The sequence below is a fragment of the Haliotis cracherodii genome, unplaced genomic scaffold (assembly GCF_022045235.1).
Source record: "Haliotis cracherodii isolate W230 unplaced genomic scaffold, xgHalCrac1.p SCAF_2, whole genome shotgun sequence".
Classification (NCBI taxonomy): domain Eukaryota; kingdom Metazoa; phylum Mollusca; class Gastropoda; order Lepetellida; family Haliotidae; genus Haliotis; species Haliotis cracherodii.
In genome coordinates this window covers 46,956,830-46,973,655 of record NW_027266275.1, presented here as the reverse complement: position 1 = coordinate 46,973,655, position 16,826 = coordinate 46,956,830, and the positions used below count along the sequence as shown (strand labels likewise).

Genomic DNA, 16,826 nt, shown 5'->3' with positions numbered 1-16,826 from the left:
ACTAGAGGCAGATGATTGGGGATGTGGGAGGTAGTATTATTGTAATTATGAACAATTATAACTATTGTTTGATAATTCTTACGAATCCTCTTCCTCCATAACATCATTGCCAGAATATACCAGAGGGAAGGCAGTTCTGCCTCTTAGTAAGTACACACTCCCTGTATAGTTGACAGCAATTCCTATAAACCTGTGAATGGATCATATAAATCTACTTCAAATCCCCAAGAGTTGACATCAATTGAATCACTTCTAAAGGATTGAAAATCGTGCAGTGTATTAATCAGTCAATATGTGATACCTTCTCCGGAACTACCGTTATATTTCTGATATTTCTTTTAAGGATTATCCCTGTAGTCTCTTGGCTATTATTATGTTTAATTTCTATGTCACTTCCAGTCTTTCACTACCGATTTTGACGTTACTTCCCATCTAAATTACATCACTTCCGCTTTAAGACGTCACTTCCGGTCTTTTACTACTGATAACCGGTCTAAATGATGTCATTCCGGTTGTGACATTACTTCTGATCATTTAGTTAACATTCTAACTTTAAAGATACATTATACAGTGATCCCTTGCTATTGTGCTCTTCGATAAAGCGCTACCTCGGTTACTACGAGCGGTAACGCATGGCTCCCAAAATTTATGTACACTTTTAATACTGAGAGTTTTACACAGACATAATTGTATTGTTGTTCGTTGTTCATTTGCACATAACGATTCTCAATGCATAATCAACCATTTATCGCTGAATGGAGTTCTAATAATCTGTTTGAAAACATCCGCGGCAAGTCCCGGAAATATGATTGTTCAACTAGTTAACTTTTCACACTATACATCCTTTGATCTTAGAAGCGCATGCATGCAATAAAAGAGAACCACAAGCGAAGTTTATTTTCTTAATTAGTGGGCAATCCAATTTGAGGCGACACAGTCAACTCACATGTAGTTGCTGTCACAACACGGCGGTCATTCCTTTTGATTCGGATCAAGTAACCGTATCAAACCAATTAATCTGGCTTAAATGTGTATCTATATTTGTATGAATGTGTATGAATGCGCATAGTGCTGATCAAAACTCTCGTTTTCCGTATTTTAAGCAACACGACCAATCAATGCCAATGCCAATCAATTTGTTTCTAATGACGCTTTCTTGCCGAAATCTGCTACAAGTTTCGTGATTGGTCAATTTTGAGCACGTGACCTCAGGCAGCCAATCAAATTATAGCTGTGATACCAAGCTCGTGTTTGATAAATTTCAGAAGTTGGCAAATTTTGTTAAATCGTGTTATTCTGAACGTTTTAAGCAGGAAATCACGATATATATTAAAAATATGGAACTTCGTGAATGTATCGTGCTAGGTTACGAGCTGTGAAGATTTTTCATGCATATATTTTTGCATTAAACGTTGTGTCCGAGCCGAGAATTCAAGGCGACGAAAGCCGAGATGTCATTTGACTTACATTACACGCGATCGCACGAAACGATGAAAATAATAACTTAGATGTAAGTTTGATTACTCTTAGATATATTTTTGTTGATTTTATTTATCTTTTTGTATAATATATTTAAAGATTTGCTTAAAACGTCTTTATTTTGCTCTTTGACATATTCGATGCGGACCTGTTGTCGAAATGTGTGTCCGAAAATTTTATTTTCAATAACATCGCGGGAAATAGTGAATAATCTTTTAATTTATCGATAAAAAATGATAAATTGAAATGGAATACGTATTTCAGACATTGTGAAATGTGACAGATTTAATAAATGAATGATATTACAGGTAGATCTAGGTCCATAAAAATATATACTATTTTGACGTGACGTGAGATAAACACATATTGATGATTTGAGAATTCCTGAGCGCGCTCCCCCGCTCGATGGGGAGGTAGTAGCAAAGTATCTTCCATTAGTAGGAAAGTCTGGGAGACTGTTGATGGTACACACTGTGAGTTCTACTTTTTTAATCACCTTGTCTTGGAGAGGCCATGGAGGGAACGCGTAAGCGAAGAGATCTGTCCAATCCATCGACAGGGCATCGATCTGTAATACCCTAAGGTCTGGTAAACTGGTAGCCAATGATTCAGGGAAATTGCAAACAGATCCAGGTGCAGAGTTTCCCATATTGGCGTGATCCGTGTGAAAATATCTGGATGGAGCATCCATTCCGTAGCTTCAATCCTTTCGTGTTTGGACAGATTGACCGTGAGGATGTTCAATTTTCCTGGAATATGTCTCGCTTCTATCCAACAATTGTATGCGTCGGCCAAGTCGAATATACGCGAAGTCTCTATCATCAGAGAATAGGACTTGGTGTGCCTCCCTTTTTCTGTATATACGTCACTACTGTGGTGTTGATTGAGGCGATCAGGACTGAGGAAATCATGAGGAGATATTTCCAACTCGAATCATCTGCCTGCAGTTTATTAGAGATCCATATCCGTCCCTGTCCATGCCCCCTGTATTGTCCATGTGGGCTCCCCAGCCTGAATCCGAGGCATCCATGAACAGATGACGTTCTGGAGGCAACTGAGTGATCATTATATGGTGACGATAAGGCCAGCAAATGGGGAGGTGTTGAAAGGTGTTCGTTAAAGGAAACCCGGGTGTCCAGGGATTGATCCTGAAGTTACTTGATCCAGGTTTGTAGAGAAAGTAACTGTAACGTTCCTCTGTAAGTCAGGTCCTGGAGTGATGTTCATTTGTGATGAGGAGGGACATCCACCATCTGATCATGTGGATTGGCTGGGTTAGAGCATCTTCAATCATGAGGAGCATGGAAACAAAACGATCTTACGGTGGGCAAAAAATGAACTTGTGAAGAATGTAAACTAGGTCCTGAACGGGTGCGAGTTCTGAGTTCCAAAGATTGGCCCTTCTTAGATTTTGCTCCTTCCAGATGAAATCTGCGACCCTGGGGCTTGAGCCACAATAAGTTGATGGGTGCAGGAGTGTAGCTTGTAGCGGGATACATCTAGGATCAAGTGGTTGGACGTAATCAGTTTCCAGTTGGTGGCATAAAACAACAGATGTCTCCCCACATGGTTGCTATTACGTTGAAAGGCGGTTGTCGTAGATCGTAATCTGAAGACATAGCCAAATCGATAGGGGTTGTGACGGAAATCATAAGCACAGCGCACAGATCACAAATCAGGTGAAGTTAAGCAACGTTGGTCTCGGAGAGTAGTTGGATGGGTGACCATGTTAAGCAGCTTGACTCCTGAGAGTTTCAAGGGCTTCGGTCCTGCCCCACACTGAAGCACACATGTGGTGTCTCCTTAGGCAAGTGACTTTGTTCAAAATGTGCCTCTGTTCACCCAGCAGGGAGTGGGTACCCGGTAGGATGAGATAATAATGTGGCTGTTAACCTTCTAGCGCCTCACAGGCAGCTTGGGTTGTATACTCCCCAGGGAGCTGAGAATGAAATTGAGTGCTCACTCCATCGACCGGGGTAATAACAGTGTAGCGCTATGAGCATCCACTTGGTGAATGGAATCTGGCGCATTATAAAAATGCACTTATTATTAAATGGGAGTGGGGTAAGAGTCATCTTGGGTCCCTGTGACCTCCCAACTTGAAACCTCTACTGCTAGAACCAAGATGTTTGTAGTCAAACTGATGAAAGGAATCCAGTTGGTGTTGAGAACGATTTGTTCATCGGAAAGGTTGAAAGGATTCCTTGCCAGAGGGAATAAACTTCTTTCTAGCTGGTTTCTCGAAGCAAGCGTCTCTGGAACGGTCTCTTGGTCAGATCATTAACTTGACTAGCATGTATGGATAATTTCATGTGTGGATTTTTGACGAGCTTAAGAAAGTTTTCATCCAAAATTGTTGACTCTCAGGTGAGTCATGTGTCCGGTATAACTTTCTCTCAAAATTAGGGAGCAAAAGTCTATCATCATGCCGTAGATGTTATGTAGATTGTCAATAATCTCTTTTGCATATCTCGGCCACGGCAAAGTTTGTTGAACGTGAGACATAACAGGGGCGTGGCAACACGCATATTCTGGCATTTGAGAGGGTGTAGCTTGGTCCATACGGGGAGGCAGGTGAAATGGAGTCCAATAAATACACAAAGGAAAAGGGAGGGCCAAATTCAAGCAGGGGTAAATTATCATTCTCATAATAGCTGTCTTCATTGTCTGGGTCAGGTCAGATGGGATGCGGGAGACCCCCGAGCCGGAGTTATCCGGCTGGTGTGTAGCAAAGTAGTCAAGCGGATCCACATAGTCCCTGTGCGTGGTTGTCATCCAATTGTGTGTAAGATCTGTGAATGGGTAGACAAACCGAAGCCCCCATATGGAAGTCAAGCAGTTGGATGGCCGATCCTGTAGATTACTGATAATCTGTCTGGCCCATGCGGTGGTCGAGCTGTTTCAGTAATGGCAGACTGACCGTCAGTGAAGCGCGTACGGCCCACATGGAAACCATGTGGTGGCTGTTGGTATAGGCGGACGTTTGGGAGCACAGTGTGGAGATTGTGACAGACAAGCATCCCTTAGGGCTAGGTTGGATGGCTGGTTGGGTTCTATTACCCTGTCCGGAGGCAATGTGTATGTAGTTCTGGTAAGGTAGACAAACGTGGCTCTGATAAGTCTCTTGGCCTCTTGACAGGAGCATTCTTCTAAGTTTCAGTGAATCAAGTCTCTTCAGCCGTTCTACCTCCTGCAATAGAGCCTTAAGACGAGATTAAAAAAAAGAAGCCAGGTCAGCCCTCTGTTGAGCACATAATGTCTCCAAAAGATTGACAGGGACTTTGGAAGAAGGTGCCAAGGCGTTGTTGTGTGAAGAGTGGTCGGTTGATTAGGCAGTGGTGCAGATGACATGACAGGTTGAGACATTATGTCATCAACTTTCTTCTTGGCCACGTCTTTCCTCTTGGCCTTCGTGAGAGACTTGGAAAACTTTAATAAGACTTCCCTGCATTTCCAACAGGCTCAGTGATGTTTGCCCTAGATCATAAACAGCCACACTTATGACACACTGAAGGAGATGATGCGATCTTGACCAATACATATACTTACTTAATACTCACATATCATAAACACCCAATAAGACTACTATTTTTAAAGTAGAAGCTATAATTTGTTAACTGAAAAGGACTAGAATAGTGTGACTAGAGGAGCAGTACATAGGACGTGTTGACTCTAGCACACACAGGAAAGAAGTGAGGTTTTCCTGCCTTCACGCACAAGAGCGCTGTGGATATTTTGGTGCTATTGCTGGAACGACTGATTGTTGTGTAATTGACAGTTAAGAGGACTTGAAGAGGATGTTGAAAATCTGAAAGTTTAGTTTTGTGTGATTGCAGCCAAAATACAGGAATTTGGCAATTATGTAATATAGGAAGAGGATTCGTAAGAATTATGCATATTTACAAAGCAAGACTTAAAAAAATAATCTCTCTGTCTGTCTATCATAAAGCATAGGGGGTTGGTTCAGTACAAAGCAGAACTACCTTACGAATGACAATTCAAGTGACATAAATCTTCTATGAAGGTCACTCAAAACCTTACCAATATCATTTTACTACCCCAAGGGTGATATACACCATATTTCATATGACTACAGTAAACAGTTCTTGAGTTACATTGGACATTAAACATTTATGAATATATGACCTTTAGACTGAATTTGACCTTCAATATCAGTGACAAGTATTTTAAGAACATTCCCAAGGGTAATCCAGCATATACACCACATATCCCTTGGGTGGATTTTGACATAACTAAGAAAAATCAGCATATAGTACTCACAGTTTGTCTATAATTCTAAGAATACTACATCATAGACATAAATTTAATATTTAGGCTGAATCACACATTCGAGGGCTGGTCCAACAAACAAAACCAACAATTGTAAAAGTGCTTTTAATCTTATTCTTGAACAAAATCTCCCTGCTTTTGAATACACTTCTCATATTGATAGTGAAGCTTTTCAATTCCAGTCTGGAAGAGGTTTTCTGAAGCCACCCTGAAAAACCAATACACGGCAGCTTTGAGGTCATCGTCGTCGTCATTTCATGTCATCTACGAAGGTGTTCTTTCAGTTTAGGAAACAGTTGGAAATCATTTGATGCCAGGTCCAGTGTGGATGGAAGCTCTTCAAACCTACATTGTCGCACATCAGCCTTTGCAAGTCGAGAGGTGTGAGAAGAGGCATTGCCATGAAGTAGTAGAACTCCAGCAGACAGCATTCTTCGCCACTGTTCTTTCATAGAATATCTCAGGCAAATTAGCATTGTAGGCATCGGTAATTGTCTTTTGACTTTCTAAGTAATCAACAAGGATCACACCCTTTGCATCCCAGAATACAATGGCCACAACTTTCTTAACTGATCTTGAAAACTTGAATTTCTTTGGTGCTGGAGAAGTGGAATGGTGCCATTCCATGGATTGACGTTTTAACTCAGGATCATAGTGGTGGACCCATGTTACATTACCCATTACTAATCTCTTTTCAAATTTGACGAAATCCTCCACAATTAGCTCTGGCAATGTCAGTTATTTTTCCTTAAAATCAGAATTCCTTAAAACCTTAACACACAAAGAGCTCATATCTTATTCATCTGTAAACGTTCATGAATAATAGTTTCATGTCCGGTTATTGTGACGTCACTTTTATAACGACGTCACTTCTAGTGATAATTTACCATCCCCTATGACATCACTTCCAGTTCTCTGATGACATCTTCAGCTCTGATGAGATATCCTGGCATCAATTCTGTTGAATCTTAGATCACAATCAGATCTTTTAATGCTTGTCCAGCCATTAACCTATGATCTTGAAATCATTAATGATCAAAAGGTTAACTCACCTCAAAAGGTTGTAGATGCTGGAATCCTCGCCTTGGTGATGTCTTTGTCTGACAAAGGCTTGCAGGATAAGAAAAAACATTTCGTTTGCCTTCTATGCCCTTCCATGGCTACAATGATAGTAATTAAAAGCTCTTACCGTGCACAAGAGTCTATCAGGATTATCCACAACTTTATTCAGAGGTGGAATGGAAAAGTGCCAATAACCCAAGTGGACCAGCTGCTGTATTTTGTTTTTTTAGCAATAAAACCTGGTACAGTTGTCAGTGAATATTTTACTCCAGTCCTGATCATGAGTGAGGGGTGAGGAGTCGATAGCGTGTAGCAGTTTCCAAGGCTAGGAAGAAAGCAGTTTCCCTTGATGCCTGTTAGAGTGTAGCTTTATTCATCTGTTCATATGGAGCTTTCATGAATGCCAATAACACGACAGATAAATTCCATTTTGGAAAGGTCTGAGCAGTTCTGATATCTTCTGTCTGGAATGATTTCATAATCCAGTTAAGAACTGGGTGAGTGCCTATAGAAAACACATCAAGATGAAGAACAGAAGCAAGCTCTAACCTGTCATCTTCAATGGTACCATGACAGTATTTCTTGCCCTGTCTAAGACAAGCAAGAAATTGTGTTTATGTCCACATCTCCCAATTCTCCTTCTTTTTGCCACTGATTGATCTTTCTCCATCTAGTACTGTATATGGTGGATGATAAAGGTCTCCAAGAGACTAAGAGAAACAGAGTGCTTGCATTTTGGCTAAGATAAGGTGGAAATTGTGCAGGTTGCCACGCAATATGTCCAATCTCGGTTTGTGCAGAAGATTGAGAGTTGGAGAGGCTCCTCAAGAGTAGAGGGAATTTTCTGGGATACCCAGCTCCAATAGGCCAAGCCGGAGCAATGAACATGATGACAAGGTTTGTCTCTTCCACCTTCTTGAGAACTCTGTCTAGGAGAGACTAAGGTGGGAATATGAAGGAAAATAGAACCTCCCAACTCATGGAAAGGGCATTCAATGTGAAGATCTTTTGGATCCAGAACTTGGTATGTACTGGGGCTTACTGGGAATTGGTTGAATCCACAAGAAACTCCAGGTAAGATAGTAGGTCATCAGAAAGATTGAATTCCGTTAAAACTAAATTGTTCCTGATCAACAGCAAGAAAGTTGTCTATGTGTCCATTAAGTATTACTTGATACAGATGTGTTTACCCAATGATAGGGATGATGATCCCCGTAAATAGCCATGGAGTGCTATGGAAATTCCGAATGGCAAGACTAGAAACTTGTATCTGTGACTGTTGACTACAAAGCACAGATAATGGTGACAACTTGAATGGATGGCAACATACAGATACATCTCCTGTAAATCCAGGCTGATAGCCAATCTCCTAACTGGAGCACTCCAAAGCATGAATCAATCCCTTGACTGGTAACGTCTGGATTGCCTGCACCAATGATGGTGGAAGTGTAACTTGTATACTGTCCTTACTACTTCAAGTAACCAGCGGTCTGACATCACCAGTTTCCAGTTTCTGACATAATTGATGGAAAGTCCTCCCACTGGTCCCGGAGTTGGTGTTATGTTGAAATTTGTAAGAGTTGGTTTCAGAATGGGAACGTGAGAGTAGTCAATTCTGGCGTGCACCTCTGCTTACTTCTGCCTTTATGGCATTGCTGCAACTCTCTTCTCGTTAGTGAACTGAAAAAGTAGGATTATCCTTCCAGGGTGGGGCACAAAAAGATTACTGTCCTGAAAACACAACATTCTTTTGGGAGGATCTCTATGTTGTCTGGGTCCCTAAGCAGGACACTTGTAAGCTTTCACAACTAACTGATCACAGACACTTGAAAATGTTCCTAAGTATCCCGACTTACCTCATCCAAGACTGACTGACGCTTGCCATTAAAATGAGAGAGTAAGTATGGTTTTATGCTGCTTTTAGCAATATTCCAGCAATAGCATGGCTGGAGACACCAGAAAATGGGTTTAACACATTGTACCCATGTGGTGAATCAAACCTGGGTGTTGCGCAGTGGAATTTTAACTATTAACCAAAGTAACAGATGTTCGTCCTATGGCGACAACATCTCAAACTAAAGTGACTAACTTGCGTCACATCAAACCGAACTATCAAAATAAAGTTACACATGTGCGTCCTATCGCGACTACATCTGAAGCCAAAAGTGACGATAACTCAAGCAATTCCAATCCCTTGCTCCGCACGTGCTCCGGCAGCCCGTGCAATGCAATACTTATTTCCGCGAAGGAAGATGCGTTTCCGCTATCTGTTCCCTCTTTGGCATGTCTTCAAACCATACCAATTCTTGAATTCTTCTCCACCGTTTGCGTGGATTGAAGTCTGTTGTGTCAACTGTGTCAGGTGCGAACACGCCACCAATCTGGCCATGTAAGAAGTGATGGGTGTACTGTCTTGTGGATGAGCAGATTGGTACGTCAACGGACGAGAGTTGATAAGAGTCTCTGCTCCAGTGAAAGCTGTCATCAACTCTTCATCTGTGACATCACCGGCACTAAGGATTGAAAAAATGGCACGCTTAGCAGCTTTTATCATGGATTCAAACACCCCTCCAAAATGTGATGCATGAGGAGGATTGAAACGCCATTTGATGCCTTTGTTTGCAAGTGAACGTCTCACTGCATCCTCATCAAGGAGTAGGAACAACTCCTTCAATTCCTTGACCGAACCAACAAAGTTGGTACCATTATCAGATACCACTAACTCAGGAAGACCTCTTCTGTTAATCATCCGATAAAAGGCATTTAGAAAAGAGTCCGTATCCAATCCATAGGCCATTTCCAAATGAACGGCTCTGGTCGACAAGCATGTAAACAGACAGAGGTAACGCTTCTGTCGATGTTTACCTCGACCCTGAACGGTCATGAATGGCCCAGCATAATCTACACCAGTTTGTGTAAAGGTTGAAGTGAAACTCCCATTCTCATTTTCGGCAAAGGAGCCATAACTGGTTGAATTGGCCTTGCCTTATTCAATAGGCACCGTGAACATTTCCTTTCCCATGACCGAATCCCTTCTCTACCAGAGATAATCCAGTACCTTGTTGAAAGTGAAGCTAATGTTTGGTTCGTTCCAGCAACATGCTTACCTTCGTCATGATAATGCTTGACAATAAGCATTGTCACCCAGCTGTTTTGGGGCAGAATGATTGGGAATTTTGTATCTAAAGGTAAGTATTCAGCATACTCCAAACATCCCTTCAACCTCATGATCCCATTGTCATCCAGCTGAGGATGAAGGTTCAGGATTTTCGACCCTGATGGTAATGGCTTTCTGGACACTAATGATGAATATTCTTTTGGATAAGATTCCCTCAGCACATCCATGATGATTCTGTTTTCAGCGTCAATTATCTCATCTTGTGATAATTCTCCTTCAACCTTATCATCTTTTGATGCTATACAATTGTGAAGGAACCTGTAAACCCATGCATTCACTCGTGTGAGTCTTCTCCACGAGGAGAATCTTGAGGGTTCTAGTCGCCATGACTCACAAGGCACCGAAACAAAACTTGCAGATAGAATTCTGTTTCTGTTCACCTCTCTTTGCTCATCTACCTTGATAGATTTCAGCTTAGTTTCTGGCCATTCAGTTTCATCTCTTATTAAATAAGAGGGACCTGACCACCACAATGAACTAGCTACCAACTGTTGAACTGTTGCTCCTCGACTAATCAAGTCTGCAGGATTTGCTTCTGTTGGAGTATGTCTCCACTGTGAAGGACTTGTGACATCCTGGATTTCACCTACCCTGTTGGCCACAAAAGGTTTGAAAATTCTGCTGTTATTTCTAATCCAGCATAACACGTTCATGTTGTCTGACCAGAATATCACCTGTTTCAAGTCAACATCAAGTGCTTCCGTGATATTCAGTGCCAATCGTAGCCCTAGAATCGCTGCCATTAACTCTAATCTGGGTATACTGACAGCTTTCAGTGGCGAAACTCTGCTTTTTGAAGCTACTATTCTGCTCAATTTATCACCATTTGGATAAGCAGTTACTGCATACACAACCGCTCCATATGCAATCTGTGCGGCATCAACATAGGTATGCAAAGTCAGAGAACTGATGTCTTTATCACTGCAAAGACACCGGGGAACCTGTACTGTCTCTAGACCATTTAGATCTCCTAGCCATTGTTCTATTCTGTTTTTCAACGCCTCATCTACCTCCTCATCCCAGTCAAGTCCCACCATCCACATCTCTTGTAGGATTACTTTAGCAGTGACAATGAATGGTGCAATGAACCCCAACGGATCAAAAACCTTGGCAACACATCTGAGGAAACCTCTTTTGGAGATTTTGTCATGTGTTATAGGGAAGTTTACCCTAAACGTAAACCAATCATTTGCGGCTATCCATAACAAACCAAGAGTTTTCACTGATGGCAAATGCCCTCTGTTGAGATCAACCTCATTTACTCTATCTCCCTCAGGTATGCCATCTAATACCTCAAGGTGATTAGACATCCACTTTCTGGCATGCATACCCGCCTTAGACCATAGGTTTTTCAACTGTTCATAGAGTTCTAGACCCTTTTTCTCATCTTCAACAGAATTCATACTATCATCCATATATGTTGATTTGATGACAGTTTCTGCAGCCAGTGGAAATTCTTTGATATGAACTCGTGCATTTTCCTGTGCCACTAACTGGGCCAAGAATGGAGAGGATGTAACTCCAAATACAACCCTTCTGAATTCATACACGTCAGGACTTCTAGTCATATCCATTGACCTCCACAAGAATCTATGATAAGGTCGATCACTTGGTGATATACTGATCTGAAGAAACATTTCAGCTATGTCACAGATAAGTGCCACTGGATGTCTTCTGAAGCGGAGTAAGACATCAAACAACTCACTTTGCAACTTTGGTCCTGCATGGATTGCATCATTTAAAGATAGGTCATCAACGTTTAGCTGATGCATCGAACACAATACGAACCTTTGTGGTACTCCTATCCGGACGCAAAATGGGAAAGTGAGGAAGATACCATCTTGTTTCACTAAATGATTCATCTTGTGGAACTTTGCGAATGTATCCTTTCGACAAGTACTCAGAGATAATATCATCATAAGCCTTGGCTATATCTGGATGTTTTGTCAACTTCCTTTCCGTACTGTTAAGACGTTTAACAGCCATGAGATAGTTGTCAGTCAGTGAATGAGCATTTTCATTCCAAGGAATACCTATTTCATATCGACCATCCTTATGAGTGAGTGTTTCATGGGCATACTTTAAAACCTTTTCATCATCAGGCTTCATTTGTGATATTGGGTTTCCTTGATCTATTTCCCAAAACTTGTGCAGTAACTCAATCAGCTCAACATCGTTGCTGTCAGTGAAGAATGAACTAACAAAGTTACTTTGTTCAAACTTACCTTGATCAGATAAGCGACCTATGCATGTCCATCCAAGTGGGGTAAGTCTTGCAACTGGATCCCTAGGATGCCCAGTCACCTCTCTAAACGACTGGTGCAAATCTAAATGATCGACACCGATAAGCAATTCAACCCTGCAAGGCTCTGATACTTTTGGGAATGGTATACTTTGTAAATGTGTCCATTTGCTTCTGTGCATTTGCCAGTCAATCGCTTGCAAATTGCCAGTCACAGCATTAGTTGTCATTGCAGACATCTGAATACTAAGATCACCATTGACACTTTCAAGCTTAAATTCTACTGGTTTCGTCTCAAATGATTCTGTGTGACCATTTAAAACATTTACAAAGATCTTCTCTGGCTCACCCTGTAAACCCAACTCAGCTGCAATGTCGGCATTATTGTAAGACTTTGTGCTTGCATCATCCAACAAAGCTTTTACTGTAATGGTCCTAGTCCCATTTTTCAATACCACTGGAACAGTGCGAAGAGCCATCAAAGTGTTTGACGTCGGTGGCATTGTTGCATGAGACGTTTCAGTTTGATCACGTTTTTGAGATTTTGATTTTTCTGCATCGTGACCCAAATTTACCACTGACTCATCAACTTGTGGTTTAGCTTTATCTCTGTTTTGGTAGTGACGCGAAGTCTTGTCAATGAACTCATTCTTTCCAGAGTTTTCATTATGCAATAATCTGTTGTGGTTCCTTGAACAATCTGATATACCACACAGCCTATTTTGACGACAGCTGTTACCCAGATGATTGCCCCTAAGACAACGAAAACAAAGCTTCAATCTTTTGACTTCGTTCCATCTATCAGAAACAAGCATACCTTTGAAAAGTTTGCAGTTCCAAATGTCATGCTCTTCAGCACATACACCACATATACTAACATAACTAACAAATGTGCTAGACATTTTCTGTTTTGCCTGTGATCTCTTACCTGGTGTAGTCAATCCATGTACTGATTCCTTTGCAACAATCTGAAATTCTGATTCTAACATTATCCATTCTCTGAGAGTCTCTACTGACTCTTGTCTGTCCCTTTCATACACCCACCTTTGATATTGAGCGACCATAAGTTCAGTCATCTTTTTCAACAAAGTGGCATAAAGCAGGCCATTACCAAACTCCTCTACCCTGTCAGATTCTCTGATGTTTGCGACTGCAACATCCAAAATATCCACGAATTTCTCTAGATCCTGAACATGGCCTTCACGAATTGGTTTGAAATTACTAATTTCCTCATTTTGGATTGCAATCTGCCACCTCTTCCCACGAAACTTTCTTTCAAGACGTTCTAGTGCAACATCATAAGCTACTGAGCTGTGGCCTAAAGACTGAATTGATTTCAAAGCTTCGCCCGAGAGATATTGGCGTAATTGAAACAACTTGTACTCAGGTGTGGCTGGGGACTGATCAATGCAAGTCATAAAAGCTGCCTTCCAACTTTGATATGTTTTTATATGCTATATAGCCTGCCTAACCTTCTACTGGACACAGAGCTATTTCCTGATCTGTTAGACCCTGATCTGCTTTGCAGATATTCCTTTACAGATTCAAGAGCAAAGTTATTTTCTTCCTCCAAACTATCTATTTCTTGATCCAACTTCTTAACATTACCATGTTCTTCCAGTTTAACATAAACCCTTGATAACTCTATCATAACATCCATTGCTTTCACAAAATGATCATTCATTTGATCGACACCATCCCTTACCTCTTTCTATGATGGTTGATCCTGACTTTCTATCAAAGTAGTAAGCTTATTCCTAGCTTTTGTACAACTACATTTGGCTGCTGCCTTTTGTTGTTTCAACACACGAACTCGTTCCGCCGTCTCCAAGAGAGATCCAGTTTCTGACATAGCTGCTCTACACTGGCTATCTATTCCAGTTTCAGACATAGTTGGTCTAAGCTGTCTATCTGATATCTAAATACAATTCTAATAAAGCTTTTAGTTCAAATGGAAATGTAACAGAAAACCACGCTCTGCTACCATTGTTGCGCAGTGGAATTTTAACTATTAACCAAAGTAACAGATGTTCGTCCTATGGCGACGACATCTCAAACTAAAGTGACTAACTTGCGTCACATCGAAACGAACTATCAAAATAAAGTTACACATGTACGTCCTATCGCGACTATATCGGAAGCCAAAAGTGACAATAACTCAAGCAATTCCAATCCCTCGCTCCGCATGTGCTCGGGCAGCCCGTGCAATGCAATACTTATTTCCGCAAAGGAAGATGTGTTTCCCCTATCTGTTCCCTCTTTGGCATGTCTTCAAACCAACGGGTCTTCGGCCAATGCTTCAACCATTAGGCTACACCACTGCCCCCTTGCTATTAAAAGAATCCCAGTGAACTGATGGGATGAGTAAGAACAGACATCTTCAGTGTTCAAAATCGTGAATGGAGGTGATATCTCTGAGGGAGAACAAATTGGGATGACATCATAACTTGAGCTGAGTCCTTTGATTTTATAAAATCTGCATCCGTGATAGGATCAGAAAGGTGGCATCTCAAAGCAGTTCAGGTGAGGGTTCGTAGGAAGCTGGGCCAAGCCACAATCTGACCAGAATTTTCTTAATAAGCAGATAATAAAAGTAATAAGTCTGTATTTAACAAAGAAGATTCTAAATGTCCTTATAATGTTAGCACACACAGGAAAGAGAGAGGTGATGTTTTCGCGCCTTGTGCTAGAACGGTTTTCCTTTGAACGATAAGACAGCTTGCCGTGATGAGAGTGTCTGTTGAAATATCCAAAGATTTTATGTGTGATTCTGCCTATATACAGATTTATGGTTGTGATGTACTAAAGGTATTGCATTCGAAGTAATTATGCTGTGCATATTTATGGATTAAAAACAATAACTTTTTGAAAAGTTTACAACCAAATTCTGTCCAGGTGTTACAAAAACATTATGGCAAATGATGCTTTGGTTGACATGTATATAACTACCTTTGAGAACAGTCATTTCATCACACTTACCAAAGCACTTGACAATATGGTACAGCTGATCAATGTCAGAATCTCCTGGGAAAAGTGGCTCACCAGTCAGCATTTCTGCCAGTAAGCATCCTATTGCCCATATGTCCACAGCCCTGAAAAACATCAGTAAAAACAGTTTGAATACTACTTATTTATTACATGGTCCAACTTTCCCAGAGAACTTTAAGAAACTAGCCTTTTGGCAATTGGTAGTCCAAGAAAGAAAGTTTGTCTGCAGTAAGTTTTTCAAGCATCACTTTCTTTGCCTGCTAACCAAAATTTCACTATGCATATTAATATAATACTATAAGGCTGAAAATAAAAGAAGAATTGGTTCTCAGGAAATAGCTTTTGAAAATATTGTGCGAGTGGGTGTTTTTTGGGGGGGGATTGGGGGAGGTGGGTTTGTGTGTGTGTGTGTGTACAAACTAGTAAGAATCCAAATCCGTATATCCCTTTGTTTTAGGAAAGTTTTTCATTACTAGAGTTCGGAAACTTTCAAGGGGTGGGGGTCGTCTTAAACACAGGGTTGAAGAGGGTTTTTATGGGTTTTTTCCCCAACACAAACACATTACTGTGAGCATGTAGCACCGGCAATACCATGTCAGCAAATCTGTGCTGAAGTACGCAAATTAATCATGTAATTACAATGTCTGGTTGTAAAAAAATTCATAATATTTCTGGACTTAAGTTTGTAATAAATTTTATTCATTTTATTCAACATTTCATTCAATACTGCTTCAATTCATTTCGGCAAATGAAGTGATCGGAAGATCGCACAACTCACCGTTATTTGCAGCAACTACGGTCATGTTACCGCTATTGATGCCTTGAAACAAACTTTGATGGATAGAGAATGGATATATATATCATAAATGCCATACATTGAATCGCTGAAAGTCATATTTGTTGTAGTTTGACTATTATATGTCAACATAAAGTTTTCGCAATCACGGCCACAGGACCATCGACTTTGATTAGTCAAATTCTTCCATACGAAAAAATATCTGGCAATAGTGATCAGCTGAACCAAAGTGCTACGCTTATGGTTATTAATTTATTTCACAAATATATATAGTAATGCTGCAACTAACATGATATTGGATTAATGTAGGGATTGTGTATGCACTGGTGACGTGCTTCAATCCGATTCGCTCTTAAGACAGGGCATATAAATCAGCATTATTTTACGAGACAAATAAATATGTAAATCTTAACCTCTGTGTATGAAACATTGTCTCGAATACAGTACACAGATACCATTGAATTTGTAAATCAATATGTCTAGTGATGTTTTATCGCCAATTTCATGTTTTCATTGACCAAAATTGCAAAATGCAAAACAAGCACACTCCGGATCCTATTACTGCCATGATCATGAACACACAAGATGCGCAGTAAAGAAGTGTGCATGAAAAGAGAAGTAACTGCATGATGGATCACATTGTTTTTAAGGATTGAAGCGTTTCACTTTTGAGGTCGTGTGTTCAAGAATATTTAAGGATTTCTTTTCTTTGAAAATGGAACTAAAAACGAAATGTGCGGCGGACTTTGTGCTGATGCGGCAGTGCCTGAGAACCAAGAATATTTTTTTTT

At 40.7% G+C, this 16,826-nt stretch overlaps 1 protein-coding gene across 2 annotated transcripts in view; it reads right to left on the bottom strand.

The window, feature by feature from the left end:
* The window catches only part of LOC139468152 (cyclin-dependent kinase-like 4), a 493,691-nt gene that overhangs the window by 257,347 nt on the left and 219,518 nt on the right, over positions 1–16,826 (bottom strand). For both annotated transcript variants that reach the window (XM_071249926.1, XM_071249927.1), the window contains exon 5: positions 15,231–15,343. In XM_071249926.1, coding sequence (XP_071106027.1) covers positions 15,231–15,343 — 113 coding nt within the window. The remainder of the gene's footprint in view (positions 1–15,230; positions 15,344–16,826) is intronic.